Source organism: Anabrus simplex, chromosome 4 (genome assembly GCF_040414725.1).
Source record: "Anabrus simplex isolate iqAnaSimp1 chromosome 4, ASM4041472v1, whole genome shotgun sequence".
NCBI classification, from domain to species: domain Eukaryota; kingdom Metazoa; phylum Arthropoda; class Insecta; order Orthoptera; family Tettigoniidae; genus Anabrus; species Anabrus simplex.
Window position 1 is genome coordinate 415,261,091 of NC_090268.1, and position 20,289 is coordinate 415,281,379.

The window sequence follows — 20,289 nt, forward strand, 5'->3', positions numbered from 1 at the left end:
TAAATCATTGTTCCCCTTCAGCTGCTTAACCGCGCACGAATGTATTGTATTGTATTTAATTTCGTCCAACTGATCATACAGCGATATGGGACACGTCAATAATCATATTTACAGTAACAAAGGATAAAACAGTAATATACATGCCATGATAAATAAAGAGAAATATACAATGTGGTAAAGAGGCACAGATTTAAAAAAAGTGATACATAAGTTAATTTTCAAGAGCCAAGTATTCTTCAACAGAATAAAAACAATGGTTAGAAACAAATTTGAATAGTTCTTTCTTAAATTTTGAACATGGTTTTATCTGCTTAATGTAGTCTGGTAATTTATTAAATAAATGTACTCCTGCATAACTCAAACTTGATTCATATAGCTTAGTTTTGTGTGGTTCTATGTGCAGACTGTGTCTATTTCTAGTATTATATCTATGTACATCAGAGTTTATGGTGTAACAGTTTACATTCTCCTTCATATATACAAGTGTAAGGAAGATATAAAGGCTAGGCAATGGTAAAACAAAGTTTAAAGTATTTCTCGCAGCTTGTCCTTCTGCCGACACCGGCCATTCCTCTAATTATTTTCTTTTGTAACTTAAAGATGACTTCGCTATATCGTGAATTCCCCCAGTAAATGATTCCATAGGTTAGTATGGGATGGACATATGCAAAATACATAATTTGGCAAGCCTCTAAATTGGTCAATATTGAACCATTCAGTTCATGTTCAAATAGTCTGGATTTTAGCCTTAGATATTGGAATTGCATGAGACCACCATGAAAGTCATTGTACAGCAGTTTATTATATAAGAGAGTACAGATGGAGTATTTCTCTAGGGAACATAGCAGCAGTATCATTATGAAAATTCCAGAGACTCATAAAAGGAATTTATTACCCAAGCGAAGCTTCCTTATTAATAGTGTCGGACGCGCACCACTTCATGAATCTCGCTGGCTGGTTGTGTTTTGGAGGGAAGAAGAAATCAATTTAATATCTCCGGCTACAGAAGAGATGCACTGGATTTGATAAGAGAATTGCAACCTGCATAATTTCCGGTAAATTTTGATATGCGACACAGCTTTATTATAAGTGCATACGTTAAGTGAGGTACTTGTCACTCTTTGTGCGGGAGAAGCTTCCAGTCGCAGGCGCGGGTTATACAGAACCTACCACACACAAGCGTGGTAACGCCATCACCAGCCTGATTATAAATACACGACCGCCGAGCGCGTCAGATTCATTCATTGACTGTACGGCTGCTAGAACGAGGTCGTCACGCTGCGAGTCGGCATACAGAAGAGCGTCTTTACCTTCGAGCTGCATACACCTAGCACGATTGAATCTGGGGAAATGTAAGTAATCAGCATGGATAATTAAGCTGAATTATTGCTATTACATGCGCTGATCTGCTGTCATGAGAGGATGTGCTGCTAATAATTAGACTGTTTGACTAGTAGCTTCATATTACTTGAGGTCCACATTGTAACAAACGAAATACACGGATTAGTGTAGGCTCAGGTTATCTACTGTGTCAGGAAGTTCGGTCAGTGTGAAAGTCTAACATGAAACTGTTATCATGTCTTGTAAAGAGAACATTTATATATCAAGTCTATACTCTGAAAGTGACTTGGTCAAACGACCGCATGAGGTATGGTGGTAGTGGAAACAAGCATCGAATACGGACTGTGTGTAACAGACATTTCTTTACAGTTTTCCCTACATCAACCCAGTACGAGATACTGCCCATTTATATTGAGGAAGCGGTAACGGGAGCTGAAGAAGACAAGGAGTCCTCACGGCATCGGGAGTCGACCCAGGAACATCAGGCGCACCTGCTCATCACGACACCGAAGGGGACATCTTCCAACCACCGGAGAAGCTTCAGGAAATGTTCTCGCCAGCCAGAATGTCTCCAGTCATCAGCCCGTACATGCCACCAGCGTCGAAGTCTGTCATGATGCAGTAACTCCATCTGTCCAATGAGGGGCCGTTCCGATATGTCCACCTATCATTTCAGGTCAGAGCTTTCCAATTTGTAAGAAGCATGCAATGTTAAACTCCACAGGATAGGAACAAGGTTGGCCGTCAGCCAACATGTTAATTATGTTAGGGTAGATCGTTGTGTACAGTATAGCTATGCCCAGGACCCGAACTCAGTTAATTTAATTGTAGGTTGCATGTTTTTTATTCCTTGTTTGTGTGATAACTTTTCCATTCGGTATTATTATGATTGAGTACTTGTTGTCTCCACTTCTCATATCGGACCATTATGGTCATGGCGGCGGTGTCAAGCAGACAGATGTGGTTGATAGAGCAGCGTCAGGTACATATATTTGAGGTCTTATGTACTTTATTGGAGATCGTGACTTATCCCTTAAACTTACTCAGGTTAACGTGTCAGGGGGTGCGTGTCATCATGTTTGAGATATATGAGCATTGTGCAATTAACTGACTGTGCAAATTGAAGTAGAGAAAGCCTTAGCGCAGATTAATAATGTGTTATATGAGTTTGATATGCCTGGTAATGGCCAAGTAATGATAGCGCAGTGGATTGCGCCTTTGTACAGTAATGGATAAGCCCAGTGGAGGCAGCAGCGAGATTATGTTGTATTGATAATGAAAGAGATACGATTGCAAGTAGCCCATGCATGATTATGAGAGCGCTATGTGGGCCAGTTTCCGAGAGGGACAGTGAAAGTAAAATTCACCCTGCAGTCGGTTTCCCAGTCGTCAGCTGGAAGCTATTTATAGAAATAAAGTATGGCCGGCTCCTGTCACGTGCTGAGTGGAAATGAGGGAAGGAAGGTGTGTGACGTCACGACACAGGAATGCGGCAGTAAAAGCAGACTGCCGTCTGTTTAGTGTTTTAGGGAGACAACGACCTTATTGTTACGGTACTAGTAGAGATTGCATTTTCATTTGTATTGGTCATTTTATCCGACTAGCCCTTTATGTGTTGGTCATAGGACGATGCTGTTAGACTAGTATTTGTACAGATATCCGTTTAATACTCCATTACTTACCCTATTGTTACATGCTTGTTACAGCCATGATGTTTCGTGAAGGTGTTTTCTCGACCGCTGTGTTGTACTGGCTATCGACAGCTCCATACTTTATTAATCCCATGTATATTTGGACAGCTCTTATATTTGCATTTTATCAATATTGATTTTACTGTAATAAACCCCTTATTGTAAAACTTTGAATGCAGCAAAGTTTTCAGTTATTATTTTTGTAGGATCCACTCTTACCTTGCACTTTTTGGTATCCTCTTTATTTATCTAATTAGACCCTTGTTTATACCCTGATCCCCTGAATCATGCACTCCTGACCTGCTGAGAGTGGATACGCATCGCAAGGTAAGCTATGTGCCAAGCACACCCACTTTGGTGGACGTATTGATCACTATAATGCACTTGGTTCGATCTCGGCGTTTGCCTGATGGGAACCAAGGCATTATAGGGCACATAGTATTATGGCGCCGACACGTGTGGCCCGATATGTCCGTAAAGGGGGCGCGCACAGCCATAGATTTATGGCACAGGCCTACTGTGGAACCCGATATTGCCGTAATATATATGGTCACACAACCGTTGTTTTATTACGCCGTTGTTGTCCGTAAATAGGGTTATAGATCATAACTTATGTCGGTAAAAAGCAGAACCTGATATTTCTGTAAATGATGGTTATGCAAGATTTGATTTCAGGCATACGTTATGATCAGCTGCATTCAATCATGAGTAGTACAGGAATACCAAGATTGGTCTTTGATCTGTACGGTTAGCTTCGCGATTATTATGTGTGTCCAGTAGAGATTTGATATGATTGTATGACTTCCAATTCGGAGAGGTAGTTAGGTCTCATGGTTAGGATATGGATATAGGAGTTGGTGTTGCTTAGCCATTATGTAGTGTAGGATGATATTCTTATATTATGTGTGGTGATTTGACCTATAAGGTGTTTTGGTTAACAGGTGTATAGTCCATTAGTTTTATTTATTGCATGTTGGAGTTGGTGTCTCTATGCTTTATTTCATTTGTTGGAGAATTATGTGCTTGTGTTGTATATGTTTTGTATAATGTTGTTGTGCTCACGGTAATCTTGAGATGGAGAGATGTAAGGTTGCATTGGTGTAGCCTACTTATGCTTTGGAAGCTCTAAAATTTGGCAGTTAGGAGCATTTATTGCTAAATTATAGCTGAATGAAATTTATAGAAATTGAAATTTGATCGGTGACATGCGGAACGGCTCTTCGCCGGACCTCGTGACTAGTGAGTGTAGTATGTGGGTCAACATGAGAGGGGTGCTGAGGCACATAAGTGAACAATTGAGGGAACAATTTAAGGAAGAGGCGGCTAGGAATTGTGAACTACTTAAGGAACAGTTAGCTCAGAATAATGAGCGTTTGAATGAACAGTTTGGCGAACAATTCAAGGAACAGTGTGCCAAAAGCGCGGCACAGTTTGAAGCACTTAAAGAGGAGTTAGGTGTCATTAGAGGACAGGTGGTAGACGGGATAAGTCAACAGGGTTTAGCGGAACAGTTGGCTCAGAACAGTGAACATTTGAATGAGCAATTTAGTGAAATATTTAAAGAACAGGAGGCTAGGAACTCTGAACAGTTGAAGGAACTCAAAAAAACACTTAACTGAGCAATTCACGGAGAAATTTGCTGAGTGCGAGGAAAAAGTAACAAATACGGTGACGGAACAATTAGTGCACACAGAAACACGTGTATCGAACCAGATAACTGAGCTAAGAGAACACACTAGCGTTCGTTTGGAGCAATTGGCCTCAGAAAATGAAGCGACTAGGGAGACCTTAGCTGAATTAGATGCTAGAATAGAGAATGTGCGTCTATGCTGTGTTGCCACAACCGAGGAGTTGCGAAGACAGTTTGAGGAATCGCACAGGACGGCAGATAAACAGATTCGGGAAGTAAGGTGCAGTATCGATGGAATCGAACAGCGGATGGAAGAAAGGGACGCGGAGACGAAGACGGAATTTAAAACAGTCAAGGAAAATCTAATTGCAGTAGTAGTCAGGATGGATCACACGCAGGAAGAGGTAGAGAGGATAGAGAAGGAATTAGAACATCATATAGAAGTCAGGACACAAGAAGTAGTCGAAAAGTGGGAGAAAACCACGGAAAAAAATAAGGGGAAGATCGCGGGTTTGGAACTAGATCTCCAGCAGACCAGGAAGGAGGTTAGTGCAGAAGTACTGGGTTTGATCTGTAACCTTCATTTACTACTCAGTTTATGTGATGACCCCAATTACAATCTTTTCTTATATTAACATTGAGTTACACACTGTACATACAATCATCCCTATGAGGAACGTTCACTCCATCAATACGCTAGTTTGTGAATCTCGCAACCGGACTTTTCATTTAGCTTCTCATCATACCATCATGTGCTCTCCTCACAATATTGTACAGTTCTTTTTGCAGTCGCTCATAATCTTGTATCTTATTTTTTAGTCTATATAGTATAACATCATCCACAAAAAGCCTTGTCTCTGTCTTCAGTTCTTTACTTATATCATGTGTATACAGTGCTCTTTTTCATTTTTTACAGAAAAAGAGTGGTGGTACTGACTGGACCTTCTTCACAAAATGAATATCACAGGAGCTCCCACACTTAATTCATACTTTCAGATGTACCCTCTAATTCTCTTGATCACTGTTTATATCCCAAGCAGAATGTAATCTTTGCAGCCACCACACATCAACTTATCTGCCTGATTTGGGACTGGTGAGAGGTGGTCCATTTATTTCTATATACATGTGTGCAGAGGTTGTTTATTTTAATACAGATGATCTGGATGGTGTTAATATCAGGTTCATCTGCTGGTCCGACAACTTGTTTCCGGTTACATAAATATGAATTCATTCTTGAATTCGTCAGACCCTTAATTCTGTACTCGTTTAATATACCTAAGGTTGTGGGATCGAATCCCAGGACTGCTAGCTGGTATTGTGTTTAATTGTGAGAAACTCATGGCAGTACAACAGATATACTGACACATTGAGAAATTCCTTTTCAAAGGAAAATTCTTGCCCAATGACGTTTAGATCTATAGAGTTTGTGGTTAACGAGAAATTTCTAGATTGGCAGAGCAGTATGTGGTGGTGTATTGTCCAAATACCCATGACTAGGCTCCTATAGCATACTGAACCTTTTCTATAGAAATAGCTTTGATATAACTGTTTCTGAAAAACACTCACACCACCAGTCCTGTAACGTTTGTACCAAAGGTTGTGTTTACTAGCTCTGTAGCCATTCAAAATGCAACATGACCAACTTTGGCCTGCTTTAAGTAATCTTGCAGCACTTTTCAATGGGGCTCTCCATCTAAGGCAGGCTTCAGCTTGATTTTCGTTTGCAGCATTCCAATATACACGAAGTACCAGTATGTAATTATATTACTTTGGTTATTACCCAATGGATAACGCCGAGTGTGGAGCGACAGTAAATAACTCGACCCCCCATAAGGGCCAACGGGTTCGGGCGGATGAGCCCCTCTGGCTGGGGTGATGGTCCCCTCAGTGTAGGAAATGGCACTGGAATCCATCATTTGTATCTTTGGCCCAACGGCGAAATGGACGGAGGAACCTCCTTTTTGTGGTTCTCATCGGTGGTGGAGGCGGACGAGGTCATGCCAGATGGACTGTGAAGGCGCAACTCATTGGTATTTCGTGTCTGTGGCAGTCCGTTGCAGTCGTGGTACTAGAACCTGCATGTCGCATTTCATTTGGGCCGCAGGGTACAGTTTTGAGATCACAGTGTGTGGGTCAATTCCTTGCAAGTTGCGATCCACCTGAAACAAAATCCCGCTTGTAGCACTTTTTTCCTGCTGTTTCGCCCTTCAACTGAAGTCCAACGGCTATGGTATAAGGATGGTGGAGGCAGGTTTTTGGGTGAAACTAGAAGCCTCTAGTTTGGACCTGCAAGTTGGCAGCAGATGTGTGATGGTTGTCTTTCTGAGACCCCGTGACTACTCAGGAATTCGGTCCTCCATCTGTGTTTGGGCAGGCCTATTTAAGAACACCACTGCCCACTATGAATGGGGAAGGCCTAAGAAAATCTGGGCTAAACATCGGTAGTCACACTCTCAGCCAGCTGGGAGGCTGCACCCAGCAGGTCACCACTTATGCGGTTCAAAAACGAAGATTACCAAAACTTTGATTATAAGAACCTGGAATGTTCGAACCCTACTTGATTTGAAAGATGTTAAGAGACCTGAGAGAAGAACAGCGCTTGTCACCCATGAGCTTGGACGAATGAACATTGATATTGCTGCCTTAAGCGAAACCGGACTGCCCAGCGAAGGTAAACTTACAGAGTTCAGCTCAGGCTACACAATCTTCTGGAAGGAAAAGGATGGGGGCGAACACTGCATTCATGGTGTTGGATTTGCTGTGAAGACCACATTGGTGAATGTTTATCAGCTAAATTCAATCGCTGTCAGTAAAAGAATTATGACCCTCTGAATCCCACTCTCAGGAGCCAAATCTATGACATCTCTGCATATGCTCCCATCTTAGATGCTGATGTAGAAGCTAAAGACCAATTCTACAACCTGCTGAGCACTACCATCACCGAAGTACCACCAAGAGATAAACTCTTACTACTTGACAAATTCAACTCCAGAGTTGGTAATGATCACCAATTATGGGGCAATGTGATGGGAAAACATGGACTTGGCAACTGTAATGCCAATGGTCTACTGCTCCTACTCAGTTCTGCCTGCCTAATCGCTACAAGACCACTTGGATGCATCCTCGCTCAAAGCATTGGCACATCCTTGATTATATCATCATCAGGCAATGTGATAAAAAGGATGTCCTTGTTACAAGGACTGCAAGAAACGTCGATGACTGCTGGACAGATCATAAGCTCCTTTTTTGCCAATTGAGAATCTCAATCTGTCGCAAACCAAAAAGATCCATCCACAACCTGCCCAGAAAGAAATTTGATACTTCTAAACTTCAAATTGAAGCAATTGCTACAGATTACGGAAATGCAATCTCAAACAAACTGGCTAGTCATCCAGTCAGCAGTGATAGTACAAATCGGGAATGGGCCACGCTTCAGAAGGTCATCACTGAGTCAGCTGAGGAAACAATTGGTTTTGTGAAGGAAAAAAGACAAGACTGGTTTGATGAAAATAATTAAATAAAATGTCTGATCAATGCCAAACGGGAAGCCCATCTATCCTACCTTCAAGATCTGTCTTCCAATGTGAAGAAATCACATTTCTTGGAACTTAGAAGAAAATGTCAGGCATGAATTAAGGAAATCAAGAATAACTGGTGGCAACAAAAAGCTGAAGAACTGCAAAGACTATCTGATGCCCATGATCTGCAAAACTTCCATGCTGACAAAAAGGAGATATATGGTCCAATTCGATCTTCATTGGGGTCACTGAAGACTGCTGACAATCATTTTAACTGATAATGGAGAAATTTTAGAGCGTTGGAAGGAACATTTCTCTGCGCTTCTAAATCGTGCCTCCAATGTCACTGAGGACTTTCTTCATAATGTCCCTCAGCAGCCCTAACAACCATGGATGGCAGTTCCACCCACATACAGAGACTTCACCAAAATACTCAATCAACTAAAACCAATAGAGGCTCCTGGTCACATTCCTCCGGAACTGATACAAAATGGATTTATACCCTTGAAGACTAGACTTTTCACTCTCATCCTTTTGAATTGGGAAACTCGAGAAGTACCTGATGACTTGAAGAATGCTACCATCATCACTATCTTATGTAGGAACTGCTGTGGTATATCGCTTTTGTCAACTGCAGGTAAAATTCTCGCAAGGATTCAATTAAACCGGCTCAGAGTTATCTCAGAGAGGATTTTGCCTGTGTCTCAATGTGGTTTCCAAACCTCCAAAGGCACAACATATATGATCTTCTGTGCTAGACAACTCCAGGAAAAATGCAGAGAACAACAGCAGCCTCCGTATTTAGTTTTCTATGATCTGGAAAAAGCCTTTGATTCAGTACCAAGATCTGCTATGTGGAAAGTATTGAGACATTTTGGATGTCCTGAACGTTATGTGGAATTGGGTCAAGCTCTTCATGTTGGCATGTCTGGACAGGTTCTTCATGGTAACTCAGTTTCATTTGGTCCTGATTGCTCATGGATTGAAACAAGGCTGTGTGCTTTCTCCTACACTCTTGGCACTGTACATAGCTGCCATGCTGCATGAATCATCTGCAAACAACTTAGACATGGAGATTAAATTTTGTTTTGATGGAGGCCTTTTCAATCTGGCAAGACTTTGGTCCCAAAAATGTACTCTGGTTATCCATATGACAGAACTGCCGCAACTCCTGCAGAACTACAACAGTCAGTCAACTGCTTTAAAACTGCATGTGATCACTTTGGTCTTGCCATTAATGTGAAAAAAAACAAGGTACTTGCACAACCTGCCCCAGGATTAACTCTTCCTGAATTCAGTATCTCCATCTTAAGACATAACACTGGAACAGGCTGATCATTTTTCATATCTTGGAAGCATCTTGTCTAAACGGTGTACCTGCAAACAAGACGTTGATAAAAGAATTGGGGCTGCTCATGCAGCATTCGGACGATTAATGCACAGAGTCTTTATTGAATAACGACTTAAAACTGCATACTAAACTCATGGTGTACAAAGCTGTTGTCATTTCCACGCTGCTGTATGGCTGTGAAACTTGGACATTGTCCCCGTGATATCAAAAAACTTGAGCATTTCCACCAACAGAAAAAGAGATACATCTTGAATATTAAGTGACCAACACGGCAGTTCTTGACAAAGCGCAGCTAAATAGCATTGAGGCAACAATCATCGCTCATCAAATGAGATGGTTAGGCCATGTTCACCGCATGGGTAATACCAGGCTTCCCTGCCAAATTCTTTATAGTGAACTTTGCTCTGTCAGTAGACCTCATGGAGCCTCACTTAAGCGCTTTAAGGAGCAGCGTTAACACATCATGAAGAAAACTGGTATAAATATACAGACATGGGAAGAATGTACTGTGGACCGTTCACTGTGGTGGAACACTACATACACAGCTGTCAACTTGTTTGAAAGAGAACACCGCAGACATCAAGAGGCCAAGCTACAAGCAAGAAAATTCTGTTAATTACAACCTCACCCTCCTGCATCCATTCAGTGTGATTTGTGTGGGCGTATGTTTTATGTCATGATTAGTCTGTTTAGTCATCGCAAACACATCCATAAACCGAGTTGAATTGGTCAATGTATGCAAGAAGAAGTTAACTGTTGCCTATGTTGTTACTAGATATACAGCATAAGCAGCGATATTTCAAAATTAGTTTTGTTTTACATCATCCATGTAGTGGAGGATGAATCAAGGTACGGGGAAATTCATCACATTTCCTATAACAGCACTGAATGTGTAGCTATAACTTTCCCCGATATTTCAAAAATAAATGGTAACCATATGATAAAAGGATTATGTGACAAAATCTTTCATAACTGCGCAGCACGAAATTAATCAACCGCAGTATAGGCTTACCTCAGTAGCCATTTGAAATGCAACATGACACCAACTTCGGCCACTTTAAGGAATTTTGCAGGACTTCTTATTGGAGCCCTCCACTAGTGGCAGGCAGTCTTTAGCTTTTTTTCAACTTGTTTATTCCTTACACTATACAGACCCAGGATTCCTTTCCTCTTGTGGTCCTAGCCTTTTAGCACCTTTCACTTTTTCTCTCTTCCCTTTTCCTGTGTTCATCCAGCTTTCTTCTTATCCTACACTTTCCATATACATACATACATACATACATCCATCTTCATTATAGACTGTTATGCCTTTCAACATTCAGTCTGCAAGCCTCAAATTTATTAACTGCTGCCACAATCCTCTATTTCTAACTAGTTGTGTGGTCTCGTTTAGTTTTATTCCTCTTAACTTTGAATCATTAGAAATTGAGTCCAACCATCATCGTCTTGGTCTCCATCTACTTCTCTTACCCTCCATAAGAGAATACATTATTCTCCTAGGTAATCCATTTTCGTCCATTCCTCTTGCATGTCCCCACTACCAAAGCCAGTTTATGCGTACAGCTTCATTCATTTAATTCCTAACTTATCCTTTACCTCCTCATTCTGAGTACCCATCTGCCATTGTTCTAAAATGAGATACATTTTGAATATTAAGTGGGAGGACTATGTGAAGATGTTCTGAGTTCACCCAGCTTTCACTCCCATAAAGCAAAGTTGGTCTGAAAACAGACCGATATAAAAAATAGTTTCATCCAGGAGCTAACTTCCTTCTTACAAAACACTGTTGATTGCAACTGCGAGCTTACTGCATTAGCTTTGCTGCACTTTGTTTCAATCTCACTAATACTACCACCCTGGAACAACACACATCCTAAATACAGTACAACAGAATTGCAAGGAACAAAAACGAATTTCCGAATTAGTTTCCACATTACACAAGAGATTTTTGCCTTAAAACAGTAACTATTAATTTTTTGTTTTTGTTTACAACTTGCTTTACGTTGCACCGACACAGATAGGTCTTATGGCCTAGGAATAGGAAGAAAGTGGACGGGGCCTTAAGGTATAACCCCAGCATTTGCCTGGTGTGAAAATGGGAAACCATCTTCAGGGCTGCCGACAATGGGGTTCGAATCCACTATCTCCCGGATTTAAGCTCACAGATGCACGCCCCTAAATGCACGGCCAACTAGCCTAGTTTAAAAATATTATTTAGAGCTTACTTGTATCTGCCTATGCATGGTGCTCGGCTATCCACTGATTTGTTAATTATAATTATTATTAATAATAATGTTATTTGCTTTACGTCCCACTAACTACTTTTACGGTCTTTGGAGATGCCAAGATGCTGAAATTTAGTCCCACAGGAGTTCTTTTACGTGCCAGTAAATCTACCGACAAATACCACTGGACTGAGCCAGGATCGAACCTGCCAAGTTAGGGTTAGAAGGCCAGTGCCTTAACTGTCTGAGCCACTCAGCCCGGCATAATTATTGTTACTGCACTTATTACATACAGAATGATACACACTATATCATTTGACACTATCACAGCATTAAATCACACTATTTCAGAGCATTGGATATATGCTCTTTAAACGTATTTCCATCATAAAACTCTATACAATACTTCACAACACTAAGCTTTCTTCCACAGATCAAACAAAACTTGTTTCCTCTTTTTTCTAATTGTGTCTTTCTGAATGTAGTCCTGAGCTGAGTACATTAGTTCAAGAAGTTTGGAAGAGTTAGATGTAATGGCAAATTGCTCTACTTCACAAAAGCACTGTGGGCCTGTTTGTGGGTTCAGATCTTCATTTTCTTGCTCATCTCCTTCTTCTTTCATCTCCTCTTTCTCGGCCTTTCTCACTGTTAGAAGGGCTGTAGACGATTCGAAAATGTGGTGTGCCGTAAGTTGTTCATCAGTTCGAATGAAGTTCTCTGCCTCGCAACGAACGTTTCTTGCTTGACGCAAGATGGGTATTGCAGATGCGTTTTCAAGCACTTCATTTGTTCTACCATCCGTATGATCACTCTATCCAAACATGTGCGTCAGTTTGTCCAAACAATGACACTGATCATACCAGAACCAGAAATGTTCAAATATTATATGTAGACTGCATCAGTTTCTAATATTTTCTGCATTGTACAAGTAATGACATTTATAGTAAGATACAAAAGTTGAAAACTAGAAAAGCAGCTGGAATTGATAAGGTTTTGAGGGATATACTAAAGACAATGGGTTGAGATATAGTACCATATCTGAAGTACTTGTTTGATTATTGTTTGCATGAAGGAACTTTACCAAATGAATGGAGAGTTGCTATAGTAGCCCCTATATATAAAGGGAAGGGTAATAAACATACAGCTGAAAATTACAGGCCAGTCTGTTTGACATGCATTGTATGTAAGCTTTGGGAAAGCATTCTTTCTGATTATATTAGACATGTTTGCAAAATTAATAACTGGTTTGATAGAAGGCAGTTTGGGTTTAGGAAAGGTAATTCCACTGAAGCCCAACTTGTAGGATTCCAGCAAGATATAGCAGATATCCTGGATTCAGGAGGTCAATTGGACTGTATTACGATTGACTTATCTAAGGCATTTGATAGGGTAGATCATGGGAGATTACTGGCAAGAATGAGTGCAACTGGACTAGAAAAAAGAGTGACTGAATGGGTGGCTCTGTTTCTAGAAAATAGAACTCAGAGAATTAGAGTAGGTGAAGCTTTATCTGACCCTGTAAAAATTAAGAGGGGAATTCCTCAAGGCAGTATTATTGGACCTTTATGTTTTCTTATATTTATATATATATCAATGATATGTGTAAAGAAGTGGAATCAGATATAAGGCTTTTTGCAGATGATGTTATTCTGTACAAAGTAATAAATAAGTTGCAAGATTGTGAGCAACTGCAAAATGACCTTGATAATGTGAGATGGACAGTAGGGAATGGTATGATGATAAACAGGGATAAAAGTCAGGTTGTGAGTTTCACAAATAGGAAAAATCCTCTCAGTTTTAATTACTGCATTGATGGGGTGAAAGTTCCCTTTGGGGATCATTGTAAATACCTAGGTATTAATATAAGGAAAGATCTTCATTGGGGTAATCACATAAATATGATTGTAAATAAAGGGTACAGATCTCTGCACATGGTAATGTGAGTATTTAGGGGTTGTAGTAAGGATGTAAAGGAGAGAGTATATTTGTCTCTGGTGAGACCCCAACTAGAGTATGGTTCCAGTGTATGGGACCCTTACCAGGATTACTTGATTCAGGAACTGGAAAAAATCCAAAGAAAAGCAGCTCGATTTGTTCTGGGCGATTTCCGACAAAAGAGTAGCGTTCCAAAATTGTTGCAAAGTTTGGGCTGGGAAGACTTGGGAGAAAGGAGACGAGCTGCTCGACTAGGTGGTATGTGATTGGAATAATAACAGTAAGTTATTTATTAAATAGACCACCTAATCAATACAAAGTCAAGTCTTGGACGATTTACATAGATTTGTTAACTAATAGTGGTACATGTTTCGCCTTGTATGAAGGCGTCATCAGCCATTGTCTTAACCTTAGATTGAAAATAAGCGTCTAATTAACATGTAATAATGAAATTAATTTTAAAAATCTTGAAGAGATTTGAAGTAAAATAACATTAAAAATAACAATGATGGTTTAAAAATATACAATGTGATGAGTTACAGTGGTGGAAGTATTAACAAAATTAACATTAGGAGGCTGCTATAATAAGTACAATGGACAAAACAACAGACTGTTATACAACAAGTAGTAAGATTGCTATGAAAATAAAGTTGACTGTCTGCCGGTTACAATTAGACGATGGCAAAAAATCGTATATATTCAAAATAAAGAAGAGAGAATAAAAGTCGAAGGTTGGTCGAGAGATCCGAAGTTAATCATAATCTTGAAGATAAAAGACGAAAGTCAGAGGCATATGGTGAAGTTGTAGAACACACTGAGGATATGAAGTTGTAGAATAGAAGTTGAAGAACAGTTTTAAATTGGATCTCTATGGACCATCTCAAATTTGAAGCATTGCTCAAATGTTGCAAAAATGTGAGTTTGTTGAAATTGTAGTTGAATATATACTATTTTTCGCCATCGTCTAATTGTAACCGCCAGATAGTCAACTTTATTTTCATAGCAATCTTACTACTTGTTGTATAACAGTCTGTTGTTTTATCCATTGTACTTATTATAGCAGCCTCCTAATGTTAATTTTGTTAATACTTCCACCACTGTAACTCATCACATTGTATATTTTTAAACCCTCATTGTTATTTTTAATGCTATTTTACTTCAAATCTCTTCAAGATTTTAAAAATTCATTTCATTATTACATGTTAATTAGACACTTATTTTCAATCTAAGGTTAAGACAGTGGCTGATGATGCCTTCATAAAGGCAAAACATGTACCACTATTAGTTAACAAATCTATGTAAATCATCCAAGACTAGACTTTGTATTGATTAGGTGGTCTATTTAATAAATAACTTACTGTTATTATTCCAATCAAATATCATCAATACGGACCAAAAATTATATTTATTACATGTAATAAGTGGTATGTTCCGAGCTGTCAGTGGAAAGATGGCGTGGGAGGACATCAGTAGACGAATAAGTTTGGATGGTGTCTTTAAAAGTAGGAAAGATCACAATATGAAGATAAAGTTGGAATTCAAGAGGACAAATTGGGGCAAATATTCGTTTATAGGAAGGGGAGTTAGGGATTGGAATAACTTACGAAGGGAGATGTTCAATAAATTTCCAATTTCATTGCAATCATTTAAGAAAATGCTAGGGAAACAACAGATAGGGAATCTGCCACCTGGGCGACTGCCGTAAATGCAGATCAGTAGTGATTGATTGATATATTTTAAAGAATTCCTTCATTTTTCATTTCCAGTCATTGAGGAGATTCTGTATTGTACAAAACACTGTAAGCTTCGCCGGGACTGAGGAAATATTTCGTAGTGGACAAGTTTCCGCTTTAAGAATGCATTATGGTACTTGAAATTATCTACCTGTTTCAGCTTTGTATCCCCAATCTGACATTGAATTCTCTTGGATTTCTTATCTACTGACATCAATTTAGTCTTGGAAAGGCTAATTTTCATACCATACTCATCGCACCTATTTTCAAGTTTCAAGATATTAGACTGCAGGCTTTTGGCAACATTTGCCATTAAGACCAAGTCGTCAGCATAGGCCGAGCTGTTTACTACATTTTCACCAAACTGAATCCCTCCCTGCCACTTAATACCTTTTAGTAGATGATCCATGTGAACTATGAGCAACAAAGGAAAATATGTGAAGAAGACCTTGTTGAGGCTCGCCGTCCTAAAGAAGCTGGGAAGCAGAAACGAACTTGTCAGGGAGCTGAGCAGAAAGGGATTTCCAATAACAGATCATTTATACTAGAATTAAGAAACTGATTTGACAAGGAGAGGGCCAAATCTATTTGAAGAGAGCAGTGTAAGAAGATGTGGAGATGGTCCTAGTTCTTTTGTTTCACTTGGATTTCTCCTTCTTGTCACACTAACCTTGTCATTGTGTTTATCCAATTGCATATTTATGTTCATGTTATCTTTCTATATAGGGCCTGAAATACATACTTTGGAACTACACATTTCAGCCTTAATTAGACATGAGAGGAATTCATGATGATGATGAATTCCTAATTAATTGCATTAATGATATTGAACCTTTCAGTGTACCCCACAAGAATAAACATAAGAAAAGGCTTGCGAATACACACTGTTTATCACCTCATTAGGGAACAAATAATAAAACATTCTACAGTATAATAAAAATCTGTATTTACAAAATATTAGATCAACAGCAGACCCATTTCTCATACATATAAAGTATATGACAACATCCTCTGCATCTTATTTTACTTGATTTGGATCAACCTATTCGCCAGTTAGCCTGGACTGTCACTATACTTACAATTAACATCACTGACTGCAAATTAATTTCTTCCAAACAACTTTCATTGGCAAGTCTCATCTCTTATCACAGTGCACTTTTAAATAAATTAGACAAACATGGCCAGTCTTATCCATGATGCAATAAAACATTTCTAAGTCTGTATACATTGCATTTTATAAGTCTATTATTAATTAAAATTTCTACTTGAAGGCTGTTCATATCTCATATAAGAAAACTGGAATTTGGATTTTTAACACAAACATTTTATTTTTGAGCCTGAAGTCTATAAAAATAAAACACTCCTTGATCCTTATCCAGGCATAAAATTGGGATCAAGATAATTATAGTTGATGGTTCCCCCTGAAGCAGAGAAACTCTGAGGAAGATAATCTTTGTCAAACACTCCCACTTTATCACTATCACTGCCTCGAATAGTCACAATATGATGTGACAGTGGATGGGGATTGCTTGATTCTAACTGACTTACAACACAATCCGTACAGAAGTCCACAGACTGATCACTGCCGCAGTCAGAACAATGCCACCTGGTTCCAACTATGGGCTCCTCTTGACAAAAATCACACTTGAAACCTGTATGTTCTACCCGAGGCATCGTACCTTCCTTCTGTTTCTCTTTCAGAACACGCCGCAAGAGCTGCATTTGTTGATATCTGCTTTCTCCAGACAACTTCTCATTCAAACCTGACTGTTCATCATCAGAAACCACCTCTTCTTTAATATCAGTCTCAGGATTGTGAGAAGAGTAGTTAGGATTGGAACCAGTAGTCTCTTCATCAAATTCTGACATATATACTGGAACATCTTGACAAGGAAAAAATGTTGTGTGTCGAAACAGGAAATGATTATGTCTCTGATGACGATGATAAGATCTTTTTCTAATAGAGGATGGTTGCATTTTTGGAGCTCTTCCAGGAATGGGCATACCTGCTTTCTGAAGTTTGAGGAAATACTTCTGGACTCTACTACAAACTTGTTTGGGGGTTCGATTGCCAAGAGCAGCCGCAATCTTCTTCCACCTGTTTGCCTCCACCTCCTCCGAGGGGTAAAGAACAAGTAACTCTTCAAGACGACGCTGCTCTTCTGTAGTCCACGACTGATTGAAGGTCTCAGGTTTACTCTCATCAAACATCCGTCCCCTAACAAGTATTTTACACTTTTCTTTACTCGTTTCTTCGTCACACTTTCCACTACCATCCAAAGGTTTCACAGCATTTCGAGTTATTGGTCTTGTTGGTTCAGCAGGGAAACTAACACTGTATTTGGACCAGTCAATTTGCGGTACTTCAGCTATAACCTGAAGAACAGGAATATCTAGTTCTCCGTTTTGGAGCTTTTCAACAAACTGAAATGGATCTTTCAGGGCTTCCTCTTTAGCATCTAGAATTTTGTCTATGTCAGCAACAGCTCGAATTCTCTGTGCTTCTAAAACAGCCACTGTTTTCAGAAGATTCAAATAGTCTTTATTTCCCTTGAGAGCAACATGATCTGTTTCAAAATAAAAATCATCCTCGCCGTCAGGAAGTTCATTGATGCAGCTCTTGCTACTACTGGGGGAGCAGTCAACTGAATCACCAGACATCTTTAATTTGTGTTTGATCCTTTACTTCTAACTAACACCTGAAACAAGAGAATAATGGCAACAGCAAGTTAGTAATGAAATAATGACTTGAATATTACAGTGTAACACTGTATCAATAACGATAGAGGTTGCAAACTAAAACAAGGGAGTTATAAAAATATTCTATCATAAACAATATCTTTCTTTCTTAATCCGTTTACCCTCCAGTGTTGGTTTTTTCCTCAGAATCAGGGAGGGATCTCACCTCTACTGCATAGGCAGTGTCCTGGAGTGTGAGACTTTGGGTCAGGGATATAACTGGGGAGAAGCACCAGTACCTCACCCAGGAACTGGCTGTGGTCTTAAGTTAGGTACCATCCCGGGATTTGTCTGTAGGAAAAGTGGGAAACCATGGAAAACCACTTCGAGGATGGCTAAGGTGCCCTACTCAGTTGACCTCCCAATGCGAGTGGCCCCGTTCCAGCCCTCGTACCACTTTTTCAAATTTCGTGGCAGAGCCGAGAATCAAACCCAGGCCTGCAGGGGTGGCAGCTAATCACGCTAACCACCACACCACAGAGGTTTGGCATGAACAATATCACTAAACAAAAGTAAGTTAAAAATGGACTTCAATCTAAATCTGGAAATCAGCCCGCCTGGTGGCCATGATCGTTAAGGCGCTGAAGTCGAAAAACGGTCTAACACCGAGGTTAGCCGGTTCGAGTCCCGTTGGTCGAAAAAATTTTCACCATCAGAATGTTGGCCGGCAGGGTAGGGGAGGTGGTGGTATACAATTTCTAATCACTAGATTGCGTGCCAAAAGCCTGGATTAAATTCCAAACCTCTCCGCAGTGCTCATATGGAGTGAGGGCATATGACGCTGTTGATGGTGATTCGTCCGTCGGATGGGGACGTTAAGCCTTGAGCAGACCCCTTGGTGCTATTCGAGAGGAGTAGGCTATGTGCCGGCACCGGGTTTCACCCTCTCCCTACTATCATATATCACGTCATTCATTTCATCTCTCATTAACTCCTCTGATGAGGTTGACGTCAGGAAGGGCATCCGGTCATAAAAAAACCGCCACGACAAATTCATCTCACCTCATACCCGACCCCGTAGGGAAACGGGACAAGGGTTGGACAAACAATCTAAATCTGGAAATCCTTGCGGATTTCTTGCCAAAGAGCAATAACAGAACACCATGATGGACCTAGACAAGAGCTTCTTCATTTTTTCAACTCAAAATTGGAGAAAGCTATGTTGATAACCAAGTGAACATACAAGAAATGTACTATTTCTTTAACATACCAGGCTAAGTATCAACCTCAACCAAGTGCAGTAAAGAGATGGAGGACATCTTCCTCAGTCACTTCTACACAAGGAGTTCAAAAGTTAAATCCACCCGATTTTTTGAAGTGGTATCATTCTGACAATAACTAAGCCATGACAGAAAAAGAACTGTTTGAAGTGTCAATTTGCCATAGACCAAATCTTGTGATATCCCTGATAACATTAGTGTATGTTGTCAGACTCACTATAACATACACTACATTGGCCATTAATGACTGGACACCTCTTTAAAAGTAGATTGATCCCATACAACACTCACTCAGTCAGTTATGTCGTGAGCAATCAGTAGAAATGTTTACCAGCCACAGTTGTTGAAATGGGCGTAAGATGAAAGTTCAGCAAGGCTGAAACGGGCATGATTACCAGAGCCCACCGATTTGGTCATTCAATCCATGCAATTTCCGGCAAATGGGATACCATGTTCAACTGAGAGTGATGCAGTGACAAAATGGAAACACTGAGTAGTTATAAAAATCCATCTAGACCAAGAGAAAAAAAATGGTATGGAAAATGCCAACCTAGTCAACTGTCCCAGAAGAAATTTTAGTGATGCACTGGCATGATGCAGATGAAAGTGATGTCAGCACTGTATCTCATGCTACTGAACACACAGAACACGTGAACATGTCAGTGAAAATAGTGTAACTTCATTCTGCATTTCTGTGACTGTAGTAATTTTTGTTAGCCTTTGGGTGTGAAGTCTAGCCAAGCTGAGGAGTCCTCCAACAAAATAATTCCTGATCTTTACACCGGGGTTGTTTGTAGGAGTTTCATATAACATGGCAACCAAATATTGAGCAGTGTATGCTGGGACAAGCATGTATTCCCCTTTCAGTCTATGTAAGCCTACTTCATAATAAAAAGCATAAGAACA

General features: G+C 39.9%; 1 protein-coding gene across 7 annotated transcripts in view; it reads right to left on the bottom strand.

Annotated features, from left to right (window-relative positions):
* Window positions 1-16,351: 16,351 nt before the first annotated feature.
* The window catches only part of Dhod (dihydroorotate dehydrogenase 2), a 126,825-nt gene continuing 122,887 nt past the window's right edge, over window positions 16,352-20,289 (bottom strand). For 4 of the 7 annotated variants that reach the window (XM_067145890.2, XM_067145892.2, XM_067145889.2 and 1 more), the window contains one exon: window positions 16,352-18,123. In XM_067145890.2, coding sequence (XP_067001991.1) covers window positions 16,796-18,085 — 1,290 coding nt within the window. In that variant the 5' untranslated portion in view covers window positions 18,086-18,123 and the 3' untranslated portion in view covers window positions 16,352-16,795. The remainder of the gene's footprint in view (window positions 18,124-20,289) is intronic. The other 3 variants (XM_067145893.2, XM_067145894.2, XM_067145895.2) reach the window with 2 other exon arrangements.